Source organism: Lytechinus variegatus, chromosome 1 (genome assembly GCF_018143015.1).
Source record: "Lytechinus variegatus isolate NC3 chromosome 1, Lvar_3.0, whole genome shotgun sequence".
In the NCBI taxonomy this organism is placed as follows: domain Eukaryota; kingdom Metazoa; phylum Echinodermata; class Echinoidea; order Temnopleuroida; family Toxopneustidae; genus Lytechinus; species Lytechinus variegatus.
The window spans coordinates 10082330-10102383 of NC_054740.1; the positions used below are offsets into that span (position 1 = coordinate 10082330).

The 20054-nt window shown below is 34.6% G+C and overlaps 1 protein-coding gene across 2 annotated transcripts in view; it reads right to left on the reverse strand.

The window, feature by feature from the left end:
- LOC121425089 (cytoplasmic FMR1-interacting protein 2-like) overlaps positions 1 to 20054 on the reverse strand; it is a 53781-nt gene that overhangs the window by 20896 nt on the left and 12831 nt on the right. For both annotated transcript variants that reach the window (XM_041621181.1, XM_041621102.1), the window contains 7 exons: positions 13725 to 13802; positions 12788 to 12889; positions 12229 to 12410; positions 11532 to 11757; positions 10750 to 10854; positions 9426 to 9629; positions 283 to 402 (listed from right to left, as the gene is read on the reverse strand). In XM_041621181.1, coding sequence (XP_041477115.1) covers positions 283 to 402; positions 9426 to 9629; positions 10750 to 10854; positions 11532 to 11757; positions 12229 to 12410; positions 12788 to 12889; positions 13725 to 13802 — 1017 coding nt within the window. The remainder of the gene's footprint in view (positions 1 to 282; positions 403 to 9425; positions 9630 to 10749; positions 10855 to 11531; positions 11758 to 12228; positions 12411 to 12787; positions 12890 to 13724; positions 13803 to 20054) is intronic.

The window sequence follows — 20054 nt, forward strand, 5'->3', positions numbered from 1 at the left end:
TTTCCGGAAGAATCTTTTCAATGAGTTTCACCGAGTATAAAGTTATTGTAAGTCAATTAGATGCAAAGATTTCAGTAGCTTATAACAATTGTTTTTATGACATGCTTACCAGTTATGTGAAGACGGACATCCACCATGACAATAAACCTATTTTCAAAATGTATAGGAAATATTTCACAAAGCATCTTGACAGTGATTTTCATTGACTAACTTGTTCTAAACCAATCAGGTGTGAGGATTTCAGTAGCTTATAACAAAAGTCTTTAAAAAACCTTGGCTTACCAGTTCTGTGACAAGGGACGTCCACCGCGACAATAACCTCAGTCCACGCAGAGCTATCTCATACAGTACACGATTCTCATCCTCAGTCCGACCTGTGTCTTTCTGTGCTGTGGTAACCTCCTGTAAAAGCATCAATACATGTACATGATACATCCATCCATTCTGAGTTACATGTATAAAATCAATGAGCTTACACTCTTAAGCAATACACACTTCAGGTATCTTGGACAAAATGGTCCATATTCTGAACATATTTTTAATTCAAACTCTAATCTTCAGTTGTTGTTTACTTGGGTACAGACCAATGTGACACTATTCTCTAACAGAAGAGGTTCGATTCATCAGGATGTTTAGTGCCCCACATAATTCATAACTATCCTGACACATTTTGCTATTACAGAACAGTCAAAAAAAAAAAAACATACATCAACAAAGCTTGACACTTTCAGCTTACCGTAATGTTAGCATAATGCTACAGTCTCACCAATGGAGCCGACTCTAGACCGATAAAAGTTATTGCATAATTTTTAATGGCATACCATCGGATGGTGTGTAGTCAGTTTCATTGGTGTGACTACATGAAATTAATGAAGTTTGTGCTACTCCCTTGTCAACAATTACTCAAACACAAGTATTTATATTCATCTGATCAAAAGGCAGTAGACCTACTTCTCAGATAGTCATATACTGGTGAAACAACATCTGCTTCTGTACCATTTGCTCCAGTCTTAATATCTCAGAGGCCATAGGATTAGCGTTAGGATTGTCATAGAGTTTTTTGTTCAGAATAATGCGAATAGTAGAGCGGATTAGCCGAACAATTGTGCAAAATTTGACTAAAGCATGAAACTTTCACAAGTATTAGTATATGCCGCAAGATTTATTTCAAAGATGGGAGGTAAATTTAAAAATGCCATTTTCGGCCGTTGCCATGGCAACGCAATAATTTCTCAAAAATGACATACATTTCCATGTAAATGGTAAATAAACATGATATAGATGAATAAAATGATAATTTTCAAGCTTCTAATTAAATATATATAAAATTTAGAAACATTCAAAATCAACAAGAAAGTTCCATTTGGTACGTTGCCATGGCAACGGCTTGTTTTTCCCCAGAAAAATAAAATTTTGATTAGAAAAACGTTGTAGAATATGATTAATCCTTAATTTCCCCTAATTTTACAGTGTTAAACAAAGATATTTTGGTTGCTAGATGTATAAATTATATCTCAAGCCATTGCCATGGCAACCAAATAACAACTGATTTACAAAAATAACATGGTTGACAAGACAATGGGCAGGTGGAAAAATCAACTGGAATTGACTTTTTATGTATGCTTTAGTTTTGACCCCCTCATTTGAACCAAAAATACAGAAAGTGTTCTGCAGGAGTTCTTTATAAAGATAAAACTTTATGTTGCATTGGTAATGCTTGAATTAAATTAAAAAAACAATATTGCAAAGATCCCGTTGCCATGGCAACAGCTTATTTCCCTTTAGAAAAGTAAAAATATTGATAAAAATGTAGAATACATGTATGATCATCAGTCCATTTTCAATCATTTTTGAGGTACTAATCGGGATATGCTTGTGACTAAATTTATAAATATAACATCTTAAGTCATTGCCATGGCAACCAGATAACATCTAATTTTAAAAAAAGAAACAACAGGGATTACAAGGTTATGGATAGGTGAAAAGTACAATAAAAATTAACTTATATATACATGCGTAAGGTTTGACCTCATCAATTAATTTAGGGGAAATGATACAGTGAGTGTTCTGCATGAACTAATTGGAATGATTCAGATTGATGTTGCCTTGGTAATACTTGAATTCAAGGATAAAAATCAATGTTGCAAATGGCCTGTTGCCATAGCAACGGATCATTTAGTACCAATTTTTATTAAAAAAGGACTATAGAATCTTATTTTTCTTGCATTTCCCCTAATCTTAGTGTGTTAAACATCGATATGTTTGGTGCAAAATGTTTAAATAACATCTAAAGCTATTGACATGACAACCAAATAATATCTAATTTACAAAAATATTAATTTGGATGACAATATCATGGACAGGTGGAAAATACAATATAACTCAATGTGTGAAAGGTTTGGCCAGTCATTTAATTTTGGACAAAAAATTTACTAAGTATTCTGCATGAGTTCATTAGAATAATAAATTGATGTTGCCTTGGTAATACTTGAATTTAATAATAAATATTAGTAAATCAAATGTTAGTAATTCAAATGTTCCCCTTCCCCCAGAAAAGTATAAGCAACTTTGATAAACAAAAACATGGTAAAATTTGATTTTTCTTTCATTTCACCTAATTTTAGGGTGCTAAGCATATATATGCTTGTTGTTAATATGTAGATAACATCTTCAGCCATTGAGATTAAGATGTAAATTATAAATACAAAAAAATTACACTGTTGAAATGATAATGGTCAGGTGGAATGTAAAATAAAATTTTACTTAATCTACATAATGTTTGAACAGTCATTAAGTTTTGAACAAAAATTACAGTGAGTGTTCTGCATGAGTACAATAGCATGATAAAACTGATGCTGCCTTGGTAACGGTTGAACTTAATGATATCAATGTTTGCAAATGTGTGTTCGGTTGCCATGGCAACGGATCATTTTTCCTCCAGAAAAGACCATCTTTGATTAAAAAAATACCTAGTAGAATCTTATATTTCATTTATTTTTACTAAAGTTAGGGTGCCAAAGATACGCGTACATTTTTGTTGTTTATAAAAAACATATTGAGGCATTAATATTGCAATAACATAACATTTAATTTACCCAAAAAAACTATAGCTGACAAAATAATGGACAGACGGAAAATACAATAAAATTAACTTAATATGCACAAGATTGGACCTGCTCTTTTACATGTAATTTTGAACAAGAGTTACATTAAGTGTTATGCATTGTTCCATTAGGTTGACAAAAATACTTATGTTTTGGTAATGCTGAACATAAAGATGAATATCAATGTTGCAAATGGCTCCAGAAAAGTACAAATTTCGATAAAAATATGTTTATTTATTTTTTCCCCTTTTAGGGGGGTGCTGAACATAAAAATGCTAAATGATAAGCACAATCTTGTTTCATTATACATGGCATCGAAATAAGACCAACAAAATTCGTATCAGAGTTTTGTGGGCTCAAATAAATGCCCGAAACTCGATGCTGGACAATTTCGTTCAAAGTATTCGCAGGCGGCCATTTTGAAGAAAGCGTCTTGGGGTGATAGGTGTTTTAAAGCTGTTCAACATATCAATATATAAGGGGATTATAGGGGTTGATAACTCAAAATCTTAGGTCTATGTTAGGAGTCGACATGGTCTTGATATCCAAATCAAGGTAAATACAGTAAATCATCTTTTACATGGAGATCATTGAAATCATGCCTTGTCTGACTGTTTTAGCATACTTGGCTTGAAATATGATAGCAAAGCACTATTAAGCATCATCTGCCAGGATATGCCTATTTCCTGCATATAAATATCAGAAAATTGTTACTTTTTGAAAATTCCCATCATTTTTTTTTAATTCCTGAAAATTGCCAAAAAATTAAAAAATTCCCACAAAAGTCAAATTTATTCCCATGGAAAGTTTCCATCAAGAAAATTCCCAGTAATTTAGCAACCCTCTCCCCCCCCCCAAAAAAAAAAAATCATTACTAAAAAAAATAAAGAGAAAGTGAAAGAGAGATGGATGAAATATTATTTTACGAATAATGTACCCAAAATGAAAAACAAAATGAAATTTTTTGCTCTGTCGCTGGCTCGGTGAGAACATTTTAAAGTAAATTTTGCTCGATACGTCATATCTGGCCCCCTCAAAATTACACTGCTGATTTTGACGAAGAAAATTTTGTAATACTGTGATAATTTTTAAAGTAACGTTTGAATCTATTCAACACGAAGTTTAATCTATTCACTGGTTATTTTACATGAAAAGTAGACTGGTCAAATACGATAAAAATACCCTTACTGGTTGAAAGGTTAAAAATAATTTAAGCACTCAAGGGTGTTCCAAGATGATGCCCTCACTGGCTGCCGTGAGCGAAAAATCCACAATTTATCCATTACTTGATAAAATGGCTTTAATTTGGTTTCTATTCATTGGTTTTAAAGATCAAGTAGTACATTTGGCCAAATACAAGGACAGCCAGTGGTTTGGAATGTCCAAAAATCCAAGATGGCTTCGAAAAATTGAATCTAGAATGGTTGCTGATACCTAAAGCGTACATAGCTCATTTCATATTGGCCTAGAGGATGATATATTGGTGTCTAAATCATTGGTTTCAAGAGTCTAACAATATTAGGACAAGTTACAATGACAGGTGTGTTTGAAAATCCAATATGGCTTCCAAAAACTATTCTAAAACGGTTGCTGATACTTGAAAATGGAATAGCTCCTTTTATATTCACTTGTGAGATATGATTTTGGTGTTGAAACCATAGCTTCAAGAGTCAAATAATAAATTAGGATATAGTTTGCTCAATATCTGTCTGGGGAATATGATTTGTTATTTCAAGGGTCAATACATAAGGACAAGCTACATGGACAGTCAGTGGTCTAGTATGTCCACATTTCCAAGATGGCTTACAAAAAAAGTTTTGTAAAACCATATCTAATGTTACTTACAAATAAACATTGTTTGTTCAATATCTGTCTGGGGAATATTATGTTGCTGTCTAAACCATGGTTTAAGGGGTCGTAAATGCATTAAGACAAGTTACAAGGACAGTTATTGGTCTGGTATGTAAAAAAAACGCAAGGTGACTTACAAAAATGGGGTCTAAAATTGACTGTTTTTAATCAAATCTGACGTAGATCATTCTATATCCGCCTGTGAAATGTGATTCTGGTGTCTAAAACATAGTTACAAGAGTTTGTTCAATATCTGTCAGGGACAGAATATGATCTTGATGTCTCAACCATTATCATAAAACCATTTTTTAATGCATAAGAACAAGTTACAAGGACAATCAATGGAATGATATGTTAAAAATCCAAGATGGCCTCCAAAATGGGGTCTAAATTGACTGTTGTTACTTCAAAATGGACATATAGTTCATTACTAATACACATTGGGGATATGATTTTGGTGTCTACAGAAGTGTATCATGGGTCAACTAATACTGTACATTGTGTCCAGTTGAACAGACAGTCAGGCGTCAATATTGTGTCCAAAAATTCAAAGATTGTTTGAAAATGGGGGTTAATGTTACTTAAAAGTGGACGTAGTACATTAAATACACATTGGGATGTTGTTTTGGTGTCTACACTAGGATTTCAAGGATCAAATGATACGTTTGGACTGGTTACAATGATGTATAATTGTCCATTTTGCCTGAAAATCCAAGATGGCTTCCATAAATAGATTCTAAAATGGCGACTGTTACTTTGAAGTGGATATGATATCCACTTGTGAGAATCTACCTTGGATTTTGGACAAAATTGAAAACTAACCATCCTTGTTACTTGTCCTTATGTAATAATGGACCCTTTATACCACAGCTAGTGTAGACACCAAAATTGTTTCTTACAGGTTTTATGAACTCTGATAATTTTTTAGTGATAGAAGTCATTTTGGATGCCATTTCGGAAAACCCTCTTGGATTTTTAGGCAAAATGGACAACTGGATATCATTGTAACAAGTCTAAACGTATCTTTTAAAACTTGAAACCAAAGTGTGAACACCAAAATCAGTTTTCCTTGGTGGATTTAAATGAACTATGTCAATTTTTAAGCAACAGGCTCCAATTCAATAGACTCCGATTGTTTGAAGCCATCTTGGATGTTGGAACATACTGGATTACTAACTGTCCTTGTGTCCTTGTAACTTGTTCCAATGTACATGATGTATTTACTGACTTTTAAAACCATGATTTAGATATCAAAATAATATGCACTTGGCAGATATTACACGAAATATGTCCATTTGTTAGTAACAGGGGCTATTCTATATTCCATTTTTGGAAGCCACCTTGGATTTTTGGACATACTTGAACACTAACTGTTCTTGTAACTTGTCCTTATGTATAATTTGACACATTTCACTATGGCATAAACTTATTCCAGGATATTAAAGAAACTACGTTTTTTAATGCAGCAACAGCAATTTTAGACTCCATTTTCAAAGCCATCTTGGATTTCTTTTAATATACAGGACAACTGACTGTCCGTGTAACTTGTCATAAATTACTTGACCATTGAAACCATGGTCTAGACACGAAATCATATAATTATCCCAGACGGATATGAAGTGAGCTATGTCCATTTATATATCAACAGCCGTTTTAAACTCCATTTTTGGAAGCCGTCTCAAGGTCTTGGACACATCAGACCACTACAGTTTTTCTTATCAAAACTGGTACTTTTCTTGGGAAAATGAGCAGTTGCTATGACAACAGATCATTTGCAACGTTGATATTTATCATTGAATTCAAGTATTACCAAGGCATCATCAATGTTTATCATTCTAATTAGTTCATGCAGAACACTCATTGTATTGTTTCCCCTAGATTGAAGTCAAACCTTATGCATGCACATTAAGTGAATTTTTCACCTGTCCATAATCTCCATACCCTTGTCATCCATGTTGTTTTTGAAAAAAATAGATGTTATCGGGTTGCCATGGCAATGGCTTAAGATGTTATATTTATAAATCTAGTCACAAACATATCTTGATCAGTACCTTAAAATAATTGAAAATGGAAAGATGATCATACATGTCTGTATTCTACATTTTTATCAATATATTTACCTTTCTACAGGGAAATAAGCTGTTGCCATGGCAACGAGCCCTTTGCAACATTTTAAAAAGAATTTAATTCAAGCGTAACCAAGGCAACATAAGTTTTTATCTTTCTAAAGAACTCCTGCAGAACTCATTCTATACTTTATGTTCAAATGAGGGGTTCAAAACTTAAGCATATACAGAATAATTCTAATTGTATTTTCCACCTGTCCATTGTGTTGTCAACCATGTTTTTTTTCAAATTAGATGTAATTTGGTTGCCATGACAATGGCTTCAGATATTTTTTGTATGTTAACAGCAAACATATCAATTCTTATCACAAAATTAGGAGAAATGAAAGAAAAATCAGAGTCTATAGTCATTTTTCTAATCAAAACTGGTACTTTTCTTGTGTAAATGAACCGTTGCTACGGCAACAGGTCATTTGCAACATTGATATTTATCGTGGAATTCAAGTATTGCTAAGGCAACATCAATGTTGGACATTCTAATTAGTTCATGCAAAACACTCACTTTATTATTTCCCCTAAATTAATTGAGTAGGTCAAACCTTATGCATAAAAGTTATTTTCATTGTATTATTCACCTATCCATAACCTTGTCATCCCTGTTTTGTTGTTTTTTAAATTGAATGTTATCTGGTTACCATGGCAATGACTTAAGATGTTATATTTATAAATTTAGTCACAAGCACATCCCGATTAGTACCTAAAAAACATCGGATTGAAAATGGAATGATGATCATACATGTATTCTACATTTTTATCAATATTTTTACCTTTCTAGAGGGAAATAAGCTGTTGCCATGGCAACGGGTTCTTTGCAACATTGTTTCTTTTTATTTAATTCAAGTATTACCAAGGCAACATCAATCTGTATCATTCCAATTAGTTCATGCAGAACACTCACTGTATTATTTCCCCTAAATTAATTGAGTAGGTCAAACCTTATGCATGTACATATAAGTTAATTTTCATTGTACTTTTCACCTTTCCATAACCTTGTCATCCCTGTTGTTGTTGTTTTTAATTAGATGTTATCTGGTTGCCATGGCAATGACTTAAGATGTTATATTTATAAATTTAGTCAAAAGCATATCCCGATTAGTACCTCAAAAATGATTGAAAATGGACTGATGATTATACATATGTATCCTACATTTTTATCAATATTTTTACCTTTCTAGAGGGAAATAAGCTGTTGCCATGGCAACGGGTTCTTTGCAACATTGTTTTTTTTTATTTAATTCAAGCAATACCAATGCAACATAAAGTTTTATCTTTATAAAGAACTCCTGCAGAACACTTTCTGTATTTTTGGTTCAAATGAGGGGGTCAAAACTAAAGCATACATAAAAAGTCAATTCCAGTTGATTTTTCCACCTGCCCATTGTCTTGTCAACCATGTTATTTTTGTAAATCAGTTGTTATTTGGTTGCCATGGCAATGGCTTGAGATATGATTTATACATCTAGCAACCAAAATATCTTTGTTTAACACTGTAAAATTAGGGAAAATTAAAGATAAATCATATTCTACAACATTTTTTTAATCAAAATTTTTATTTTTCTGGGGAAAAACAAGCCGTTGCCATGGCAACGGACCAATTGGAACTATCTTGTTGATTTTGAATGTTTCTAAATTTTATATATATTCAATTGGAAGCTTGAAAGTTATCATTTTATTCATCTATATCATGTTTATTTACCATTTACATGGGAATGTATGTCATTTTTGAGAAATTATTCCGTTGCCATGGCAACGGCCGAAAATGGCATTTTAAAATTTACCTCCCATCTTTAAAATAAATCTTACGGCATATACTAATACTTGTGAAAGTTTCATGCTTTAGTCAAATTTTGCACAATTCTTGTGATTTTTGGAGCTTATCCGCTCTACTAGAGGATAATGATCAGGGTTTATTTAGTTTGGAGGTTGGCTTAAAATCATGTTTGGCTTAACGTGCAGGTTTTCCATAAGACTAATTGTCGCCGGAGAAAATGTTGTGGAACCCAAATACCCCCTACTAGTAGGCTCAATCCATTTGGTCTAATTACTGTTTATTCTACACTTCATTTGGTCAAGTATCCACTTTAGTGTAATTCTATTTGTCAATCAATTATTTTTGCACTTTGACAGATGAGAATCGATTCATTCTCTATTCATCCATTCATATCAAGCTAGAAAATAATTGATGAAAGGGGTAAAGCTTAGCTGGAAATTACACAATGAAGTAAAATGGGCTTTAGGTCAGTTAGACCAAACGGTTAGTAGACGATCGGAAATTAGACCAGGCAGGTCTAGATCAAATAACGAAACACAGCTCCTCCCGGAATGAATGAAAGCTGAAACCCACCTTGTTGCTATGTCTGGCAAGCTCACTGATATATCTCATATGGCTGTCTCTGATTGGTTGCAGGTGCTCTAGGAGGTTGTACTGTGCAGCTGACGACATGTCGGGATTCCAAAAGGACTTGTGGGACTCGTAGTTGGCGCTCTTCTTTATGTAGGTGAACACAGGGATTTGGATATCACCATAGAGGGGCACCACTTCCAATTGCTGAAGGGTCAAAAGGGAAGTTAAGAAAATTTAATCTTAAAATGTCATAGCTATTTTATCACATTGTCCCTTTAAAAGGGTATCATTTCTAATTGCTAAAGGGTCAGAAGGGAATTTTAGGAAATAAATTCAATCTTAAAATCTCATATCTATTTCATCAAGTTTTGCCCGAAGAGGGAGCTCTTTGGAAGTAATCCTATTACCATATGCCAGAACGCTTATTTAGAACAGAGTTTCATTAAAATAATTCAGGCTTGCTTGAAAAAATACATTATTACCACATGCTTTTCATGGTGTAGCTAACACAGGAGACAGCATGTGGGACTACACTATAAATGGACAGACATTTTGCAGTAATTTTTCTGATATTCATTTGCTCATTACTCTGTAATAAAAAAAAATCCTTAAAAATCATTTGACAAACATCATTTATTTCCATTTTTTGTAATTCTGTGTAAGATCTGTTTAAAGTCTGTGAATATTTTGTTTTAACTATAAAAAGTACCAGTTTATTTCCTTAACCTTACCCTTCCGTGGGCTTCAGATACATTATTCATTTAAAGATAAATACCAGTTTTAATTATATGATCTCAAGATGAGTTCAACAGAATCCAATAAAATTATCACCTAAGCGTTTGTATTTATAGATACAAATATGTCGAAAATGGCTCTGGAAGAAAATGCATAATTGAATTGAGAAATTAGTAATTCGGTCGAATGTCAGTATTTTTCCAGATGTTAATATACTCTCCCATATGTGCTTTTCTGTGTTAGTGATCATCAGAATTATCGGTTAAGATTTCACGATTTCACAAAGATAAGTTTACATCAATATACCAGATCTAGATATATGATAATATGGTGGCAATTAACTTTCATTTAATAGACTTTCTCATGAAATGATTTTTTGCTCCAATTACTTTCTTTTACCTTTGAATATTTTTTTTTAATGGTGCTACAGATATACAGAAAGTAAGTGGATGACTCACAAAGAAAAATAGGCCTATCATGATAAAGAACATTGGTAGAGCTTGTATGATGAAACACATGACTTGCTATAAAGATAATGACATTCACAGAGCTGAAGAGACTAATTTTCCATTAAGAATGCATTACATACCTTGAAAATCTTGTCTACTTTGTTTAGATTAATCCTCTTCTTCTGGTCCAGCTTGTAGATGTTGTTCTCTTTGCTATCAATGAGGTATAGACCAAAGCCTATTACCTGTTGGAGGGTAAACAGCATCACATATGCAAAATTAGAGGGCAAGGTTGAAGTTTGATGTGTAATTTTGTGATATTCACAGCAGACAGGATATTTTACCTGTGGGGAGGAGGGGGGGGGTGCTATTCAACCTACTTCCTAAATCTGCAACACTTTATAAGCTTTAACATTGCATTGGATGGGGATTTCCTGGGCTATTTTAAAATTGGGGGCTCTTTTAAGCATTTTCGTGGGGGAGGGTTTGCCTGTGCTCGATGTTCCTGTTGCCCTGAGTCACAACACATGAACATATGATGAATATAAAGTATTACCATATTACCAATATATGCATGAGCTGTCAAGAAGCTTTATAATGTGGATCATAACAGCCCTGCTTGTATAATGACCATCTTCCAACATCTTTTACATCACCATTAATCTAAACTTAGATATTAACAAATGATAATATGTAACATTTACATAGTGCATAATACAATGTTTCTAGGTGCTATATACTATTACCCCTACTGTAGCGTGGCTATCGTTTATTGGGTGATTGACCATTCAAGGAATTTCTTCCTAGATAACTGCTTTGCCAAAGGATGCAGGTGCTGCAGGGATTCGAACCCCGGACATTGTGGTTCCAAGTCCTGAGACGTTTCCACTGAGCCACAACACCTCTAATCTAAATAATTTACCTTGAGAAGCATGTGTTTTTCAGCTGGCATGACATACTGGCGTTGTTCAAAGAGGTCCACGCAGAGATTGACGATGTCCATCAGGAGTTCCTCATAGCCCTGGATCTTCTCCAGGTTCTCCTTCAGAGTTCTGGTGATCTTGTCGTTGTTGGCCAGGAACAGGACCACCTCCTGTGATTCCCTCAGGGCCTGAGGATCAGCCATCACCTTCAGAAACTGGGCTGCCCTGGAGAGATCAACAAATACAAAAAGAAGTGATTACAGTATTTCAAGGGAATAAATGAATCCTAAGCCAAATCTCAAGATTCTCCTTCAGAATTCTGGTGATCTTGTCTGTCGAATGTCTTTTTCAGTTCGGAATAATGAAGTCAGTGGCGGACCGTAACCCGGAAGAGAAAAAGCATTGGAGGGGCCCAGCATTGTTCACTTACAATACCGTGCCCCTCCAATGCTTTGTCTCCTCGGGTCACGGTCCGCCACTGAATGAAGTGATAGCAATATGGGTTACGTTAAAAGTTTGGTTCTAATTTTTCACTGGGGCAATTATCACCAGAGCAGACCTCACAGACCCCTGGGATGGATCCAAGTCCACAAACAATCCCAGCCCCAATTCTATCATTGTATCAAACGTGGCTGGATCCACCACTGGAACCCCTTTGTCACACAGAATACGGTCACTTGGTTCAGAAAGACTTACCTCCTGTAGGCAGCATAGTCATTCTTGATGCTGGCTTTGACATTCTTAAGAGCATCCAGAACTGCAAACATGTTGATGAGACGTCCTAGCGTCAGGAGGTACGCCTCCGACACAAAGTCCTTCCTCTTTTCCGCATGGGATAGACGTTTCACATCTCTGCAGAAAACATCAATTGCTCTTTGCTGCAAGACAGGATAAAACAGAATGAAAAAAGAGCTTGCAGCATTAGAAAGAATCACAATAAATTCTGTAAATATTTTTAAATGTCAAACAAATGATCTTTTTTAGACCACTTCTAATAGATCCAACTGTTCCTCAATACTACTACTCTCCGCATCCAACATCCAATTAAACCTCTATCCTTAGCTGGGCTTTATGGCATGCACCTATAATCCAAGCTACATGTGTACATGGGGGAAGTTACCAACAGATGTAGAGGTTTAAAATGCAGGGGCTCTTTGGGTTTTATCTGCAGAGAATGCAGATCATGCTTTCAGAGAATTAAGGGAAAATGGTGCTAAATGCACATTTATGAAAGGTAACTTTCTTGAAGGCTTACCTGAAAGTACATGAAATTGACTAGCTTGGTGACCTCTGGTCGTAGAACATCAACAAACGTCTCATAAATCTGTTTCCTGTTGGGTTGGTTGTTTGATTTGATCTGGTGAAAAACAAGTGCAAGAATTTGAATGAAATAAACCAGTCATAACTCAAAGCAATCATATATTACTTAGAGTCTTTACAAATATTTGAAAATACTCTGTTGATAATGGCTTTATTTTGCATTCATATTAACCCCAAAAGTATTAGTGATTTTATATTTCATGCTTTGTATATTTGTATAATACTAGTTTGATATTCTTATTAAGTATTACTGTAGATATGTTTTGTATTGTTTTTTACTTATGTAAAAGTTTGGTACCATTCAGCTCTTTCTGCAGTCTTGAAATAAAATACAATTATATTATTATTACTAGTATTGTATATTCCTTGTGGCGACACAGCACAGAATGAGACCCCTTTCTGAGCCGCCAGAATGATTTCATGCTTTGCTATAATTTACAGCTGGTACTAACCTACAACCAATCACAACTCGCTGTTAAGTGTCCATTGTCTCTTTCCATATATTGTTTCGCTCTAGCGTTCTAGTCATTCATGCGATTTTCTGCATATCAAAAAGCTTTAGTATATCCGTTTTTAAGGCTATTTCACAATTTGCGTACCAAACACTTATTCATTTCATTATTATGTAGTTCTTGAGAACATTTTGAAAATGACCTTATCTCTTTTTTGTTCAAGTGGATAGGTACTGAATGAACTGATAATTTTCTTTAACAAAATGGGATAACAAGCAAATATTAAATGAATAATCATGCTGACCTCTGTGATTTAAAAAGCCCTAATTCTAGTTTACAGCCAATGTCGTGACAACTCCTTTTACATGTATTCCTATATCCTCTGAAGGAGGGCGCTAAAAGATTATGATGTCATATTACCTGTGGCATTGCCCTTGAGCAGCTTCTCCATGTGTACAGTGTGACTGCATAGCTCTCTCCCTCTTCCAATAATTTATTCTAAAGAAAAGAGAATATTCAAAAGATCTATCAAGTTAATTCAAGAACAATTTGAAGAAGTTGTTTCACACAGTATGATGTGAAAAGGGGTAAAACAAATCTAAACATAGCATATATACTACATGTATGTACTCTAGGTAGCATGAAAAACAACATCCTGTATTAGTGTATTTAAAGAGTGTTATTAGGAACTACACAAATCGTCATGGAGTTTTTTTTTTTAAATTCTTTATGTATGTAGGGTAGGATACATTAAGCTACTACAGCTGAACATGCAACGGTTAAATATTCAACAGTACTATTGTCGACTAATTAATTGTGTTTGTTTCCAGTGCAAATACAAAATTACACTGAACATGCCCAAGTAGATTTTAAATAAATATATATTTCATTTTAAAATATGACCATTTTACTGAAAAAAATAGTCATTCGGAAAGTAAAAGGGCAATATAGCTGATAATATTATCATTCTTAGTTTTTATACATTTTCTGATAGAGTACTGAATTTCTGGTACCCGTAGCACATAAATCTTTACCAAAATGTATCAAACTCATTGTACTTTTGTACAAATTCAATTATGAAGAAAAAACTGTGAAACTGCCCCAAAATGCAAAATTTTGCTAAATAAGGGGGAATATCGAGCTCCCCCTTATTCCACCCAGAAAATGAATTATAAAAAAATACACAAGCTGTAGACATAAACTAGTATTGGTTATGACAATCAGTACTACCATATTACCCTTTTACTTTCCAACCAACAAAATGAGGGTTCATAAATCTATGTTAATACTGGACCATGCAATTACATGCATCTAAATAAAGCTGAAGCCAGTGAATTATTTTCAAAATCCCTTTATCTAAATAAAAGGATTAACTTTAATGTACATGTACAAAGATCACAAAATTGTTTTCTCTTTAGTACCTTTACCTTATTAAATACCTATTCCCACTTTGGGGAAAAAATAAGAATATTTTGGAATTTACAAAACACTACTAGGATATTCCATTTCATTATTTTCAAAGAATGGGAATATATAGAAATATTAAAAAAGAATGGAAGGGTGGGTGGCAATGGGAAAGGGGGGAGTGGGGCATGCTGGGGAGGTGGGTAAGTGGAAGAATGGTAGGAGGGAGGAATAAGGTGGTGTATGTGGTACTGGTAGGTGAGGGGGTATGGTGTAATGCGGTTTAGGTACTGGAGAGGGGTAGAGGAGGGGCAGGGGAGAGGGAGGAGGGGGAGAGAAGGGGTAGGGGAGCAGTAGTAGAAGGGGAGATGTTGGACAGGGGAGAGTAAGGGCAGAGGAATGGTAGGGGAAAGGGAGATGAGGGAAGGGAGATATGAAGAGGCATGTAGTCAAGGGGGGACTTCAGACAGGAGAAACCAGGATGGCCAGAGAGGGTCAAGGGTTGGGGAAGGGGCAGGGAGGGATGGGGTTGAAGGGGGGGGAATGGAGATGGGAAAAGAAGGATGAGTGGTAGGAAGGGGTAGGGGTGGTAGAGGAGTAGGGTCAAAGGGGATGGAGGAGATAAGAGCATGGACCTACAATGATGGTAGAGAGAAAGAGAAGAATGATAGTGGGAAGGAGGGCAGCACAGAAAAGAAAGAGGGGCAGAACAACACAAGTGGAAAAAAAAACTGCTGATGGAGAGGAATATAGGGGTGGGGATATGTGTGGCAATAATAGGGAGAGTCAAAGCAAACAATTCTAATCAGTAAGTAATTTCCTCAAACACCGAATTACGGATCTTCAAAATAACAATAAGGGGGAAAGATTGACATTTGCACTGGTTAAGTCTGAACTGAAGCAAAAGTTTATTGTGCGTTTTCAGCCATAACTCTGCTGGCATGCTGTCAAGCCGTTTCCTGTTTCCAAAACATATCTTTTCCTCCCAACTCAGGTGTATGTTTCCTGGTTACCATCATTGTTGGCTCACAAATATTTGGTAAATTGCAACTTGGTCTACTTTCCATTGAGTCTCATCCCACATGATCTAATCTGATTTCATAGATAACCATTGCCAGTTTGTATGCAATTTTCCAATATATCCACTTGATCCGACACCACTAGTCTAAATGATGCGGCCTGTGTGAAATGTTCATGCACCTAATTTTCATTTTACAAATTAAACAAAATTAATGCAGTGGAACTTTGAAAAACTTGGCACTAGACTATTATACAGGTATATGGCGGTATTAGACCAAACAGCGATTAGACCAAATTGATAACAGACAAAATGGGTTTTTAGTCCATGTCATATTTATAGAGTGCAGACCATTATTAAAATCTGTACAGGTAAACCTCTTTAGAAAATTTACAACTTTACAACTGTGAATGCAGTACTATTATTTTGTAGAGCTTGTAAATGTACATCCTAGTTTCATTTCATTATTTTAAGATCAGTACTTGTATGAATATGAAGAAACAAGAGCTTCAAATTGGCTACAGAACTCCCCAAAAGACTTTGATCTTCCGGGAGATGAGCTTTAAGAAGGCACTAAAATGACTCACAAAGGTTTAATAGTAATATAACAAACATGACTCACTTATTACCACTATTTCAAAGAATGTGTATTATTTCAAAGCTTTGAATAAGACCAATACACCTAGCAGTAGTTCCAAAAATTGATCCTCATATTATTGATAGAGAACACCAGTAAATACTGTAGCAAAGTAAATAAATGAAATGAAAGGTTTACTCTTTTTCTAGAATGTTCAACAGTGATCAAAATTTGTTGTGTAAAGTGTACTGTATGTTACTATGGGTTTTCATTAGTCTGAAGGCACAAACCATTGGTTCTCGCAATTTGCACATGATGGAGCATAATGTAGAGTCTGAAGAAGTGAGACGAGGTTCACTATGTACAATGGCTTGCTCTACACAATTGACAGATCTCGTCTTCACTGCAGACATGGTAAAATTGGATTAAGTGTCAAATACGTATGAGCCTGTGCTTGCAGACTAGGTTTTAACTTTCAAGGTACCCCCCTCTAATAAGGCAAAGACCTGAAATTACTGTATCTCCTTGAAATTACCTGGACATTGTATTCATACAGCATGAAAACAAAGTATGTTCTTGAAGATATTACTAACTGCAAATTTGTGTACATGTACCTGCAATTGATAGGCTGTATCAGGATTACAAAAGGATTTTGATTCTAAGATTGCTGGGACATAATTTGCAGTAAACAAATTGGAAGAACTTTTTGGAAGAAAATGAGGCAAAAGGCTTAAATTTATAGGCAGTGTATGTGTAAAATCAATTATCTGGTATTTTGAAGCCTGAACAAGTTCTTGTCAGTTACTTATTACTGGACATGAAATATCCTAGCAACTTCAAATGTGAATATGCCTATCGTCTGAATGAACCAGCAGTGTAAATGAAAAATGCACCGCCTGCATTGTCACTTTGCAAAAAGGAAAATGAAAAGGAAAATGGGCAAAGTACAACTATAAGATGAATCATTGAAGAATGTAGGCCGACATATAAAACACAGCTTACATCAAGGCCTAATGTACACTTTGTTTAAAGTGATACTGATATTCCTTTCTTTTCATGAACTGCTTTCCAGATCATACTAGTTTTATTGAAATATTATTACCTCCCCCGGGGGGGGGGGGGCACTTCCATTCACAAGTGGATACCATGCGCGACCATGGGGTTTCGAAAAGCATCCTAAACACGTAATTTCCATATTCTGAAAATGCACCCCTTAACAAGTATTGGCGTGTGAAACCCTACCCTTAACAAGTATTGGAAAGAAAACGATACTCTTGGCAAATATTCCATGAAATGATCCCCTAAACAAGTACAGGAATGTTTTATTGTTACCCTTCGATCGTCAACTTTACCTCATTTGGTTATACGACCCCACCTACACCTCACGCCAATCAGACTCTAAACACTAAGTGTTGGGGCAAAAAGGACATCCTTTAATTATAAAACATTTTAATTTTGTTTTATCATCCCCGCAAATTCAACCCTAAACACATAATTTTCCTAGTAAAATAGATACCCTTTTTTCATTAATTTTGTGTTTTTGACACCCTAATCACGTTACGTACGTAACGTGCCCTATCGTGAAAAAGACATCCTTTTTACGTGTTTTTTGGTCGCGCATGGTATCCACTCGTCAATGTAAGTGGCCCCTCCCGGGTTACCTCCACCATCACTTTCTATACTACTCCTACCATAATACAGACCCAGATGGGTGTTTCATAAAGCTGTTAACTTAGGTCAATTCCACCTCAGAAAAACGTTGATTTGAAAAATCAGACAAGCACAATGCTGAAAATTTCATCAAAATCGGATGTAAAATAAGTTAAGACATTTAAAAGTTTCGCTTATTTCTAACAAAATAGATGAACGAGCCAGTTACATCCAAATGAGAGAGTCGATGATGTCACTCACTCACTATTTCTTTTGTTTTTTATTGTTTGGATTATATAATATTTCAATTTTTTCGAATTTGATGATTAGGACCTCCTTGCCTGAAGCAAAAAATGTTTAAATAATGGAATTCCACGTGTTCAGGGAGGAATGAAACTTCATTTCATATGACAATGACGAGAAAATCAAAATATTTCATATAATAAAATACAAAAGAAATAGTGAGTGATGTCATCAGTTCCCTCATTTGCATACCGACCGAGATGTGCATTCAACTGTTTTGTGAAATTAAGCGAAACTTTAGAATGTCATAACTTTCTTATTTACATCAAATTTTGATGAAGTTTTCAGCGTTATTCATGTTTGATTTTTCTCTATTTATTCAAATCAACTTTTTTCTGGGGTGGACTTGTCCTTTAACAAGTTAGTAGTGACTTTATGAATGACTGGTTATCCTTTCTTGTGCTAAATAATACAAACCAGAATTTCATTGGTGTTGACATTAGTAGTTACTAAGAAAGGATCACCAGTCATCTGTAAAGTGGCTTGTAACATACGAACAGCTAATAAAATGAAACCAGTATCATGAAAATGATTGTATCTGTTTTCAAATGCAAATAATGCTTCTGCAGGTATGGACATGCGTAGAGAAACAAAGTAGGTACTTTCTCAGAGTATTGCAACATGGAGAACCTGATTTCTGATTTTTTTTTTTCTTAATTTCTATTAAATTACTAACAAAATAACAGATAGAATAACTTTAAGAATTTTAGCCCAGATGTACATGTACAACATGCAGCATATGTACATGTAGGTGCACCCCCTGAACTCTACCTACAGCGTGTTCCCTTGGCAAAGCATGGGATGGCATGGGGCGAAGCCAAGGGGGGGGGGGGGTAGGTGGTTATGGGTCCTTTCAAAAGCATTTACATTTGTAAATAAGGACTGTCAAAAAGGTAAACTTGAAATGTTTGTCAGAGATTTTTCAGCAGATCATGCAAGATTTAATTTTCCTTGGAAGAAAAGAAAAGTTAGATCAAAATTCAGTTTTCAAGTGTACTTACAAATTTAATATTCTGCAGAGAAATAAGAAATATTCACAAATGAGCATTGATGCATTTATATTTCCTTTGATTTTTCATGGTATCTTTTTAAATTGTTTGAATAATTTTGACCACCTTTTCCAAGGTAATGTATACATATCACACAATGACCATAGTATCTATTTGGTTGATCTCAAATAGAAGCAATCAACAGCTCTTGGCAGAAAAATAAGTATCTGTTGAATACACATAAATTTCATAACAAAAATACCAGTGTTGTAAGTCATAATAATTTGCATTGTACACAAATTGAATACAAATAGTCATGCAGAATATGGACTATGTACAATAAAGGCCTACGTATCATACAATTACTAAATGATTTTAACACTTAAGGACAAAATTTTTTTTGGAAAGATCAAAACATTTTAAAGAAAAAGTCTGTTCAAAGTTTCAAAACCTTGAAAGTAAAGGGGACACATTTATAAAAAGATATGCAATCAAACATAATTCAATTTTAAACCAATTAAATACAATCTTTAGGGACTTGCACTTGATATTGATTCAAAGTTGCGATTAAACACAACTCTTTCAGATCCCTGAACACATTCTACTTTTATCACTTTTCGCTTGAATGTCTTTTTTTTCACAAATGCATTAAAGGACAAGTCCACCCCAACAAAAACTTGATTTGAATAAAAAGAGAAAAATTCAACAAGCATAGCACTGAAAATTTCATCAAAATCGGATGCAAAATAAGAAAGTTATGGCATCTTAAAGTTTCGCTTCATTTCACAAAACAGTCATTATGCACATCT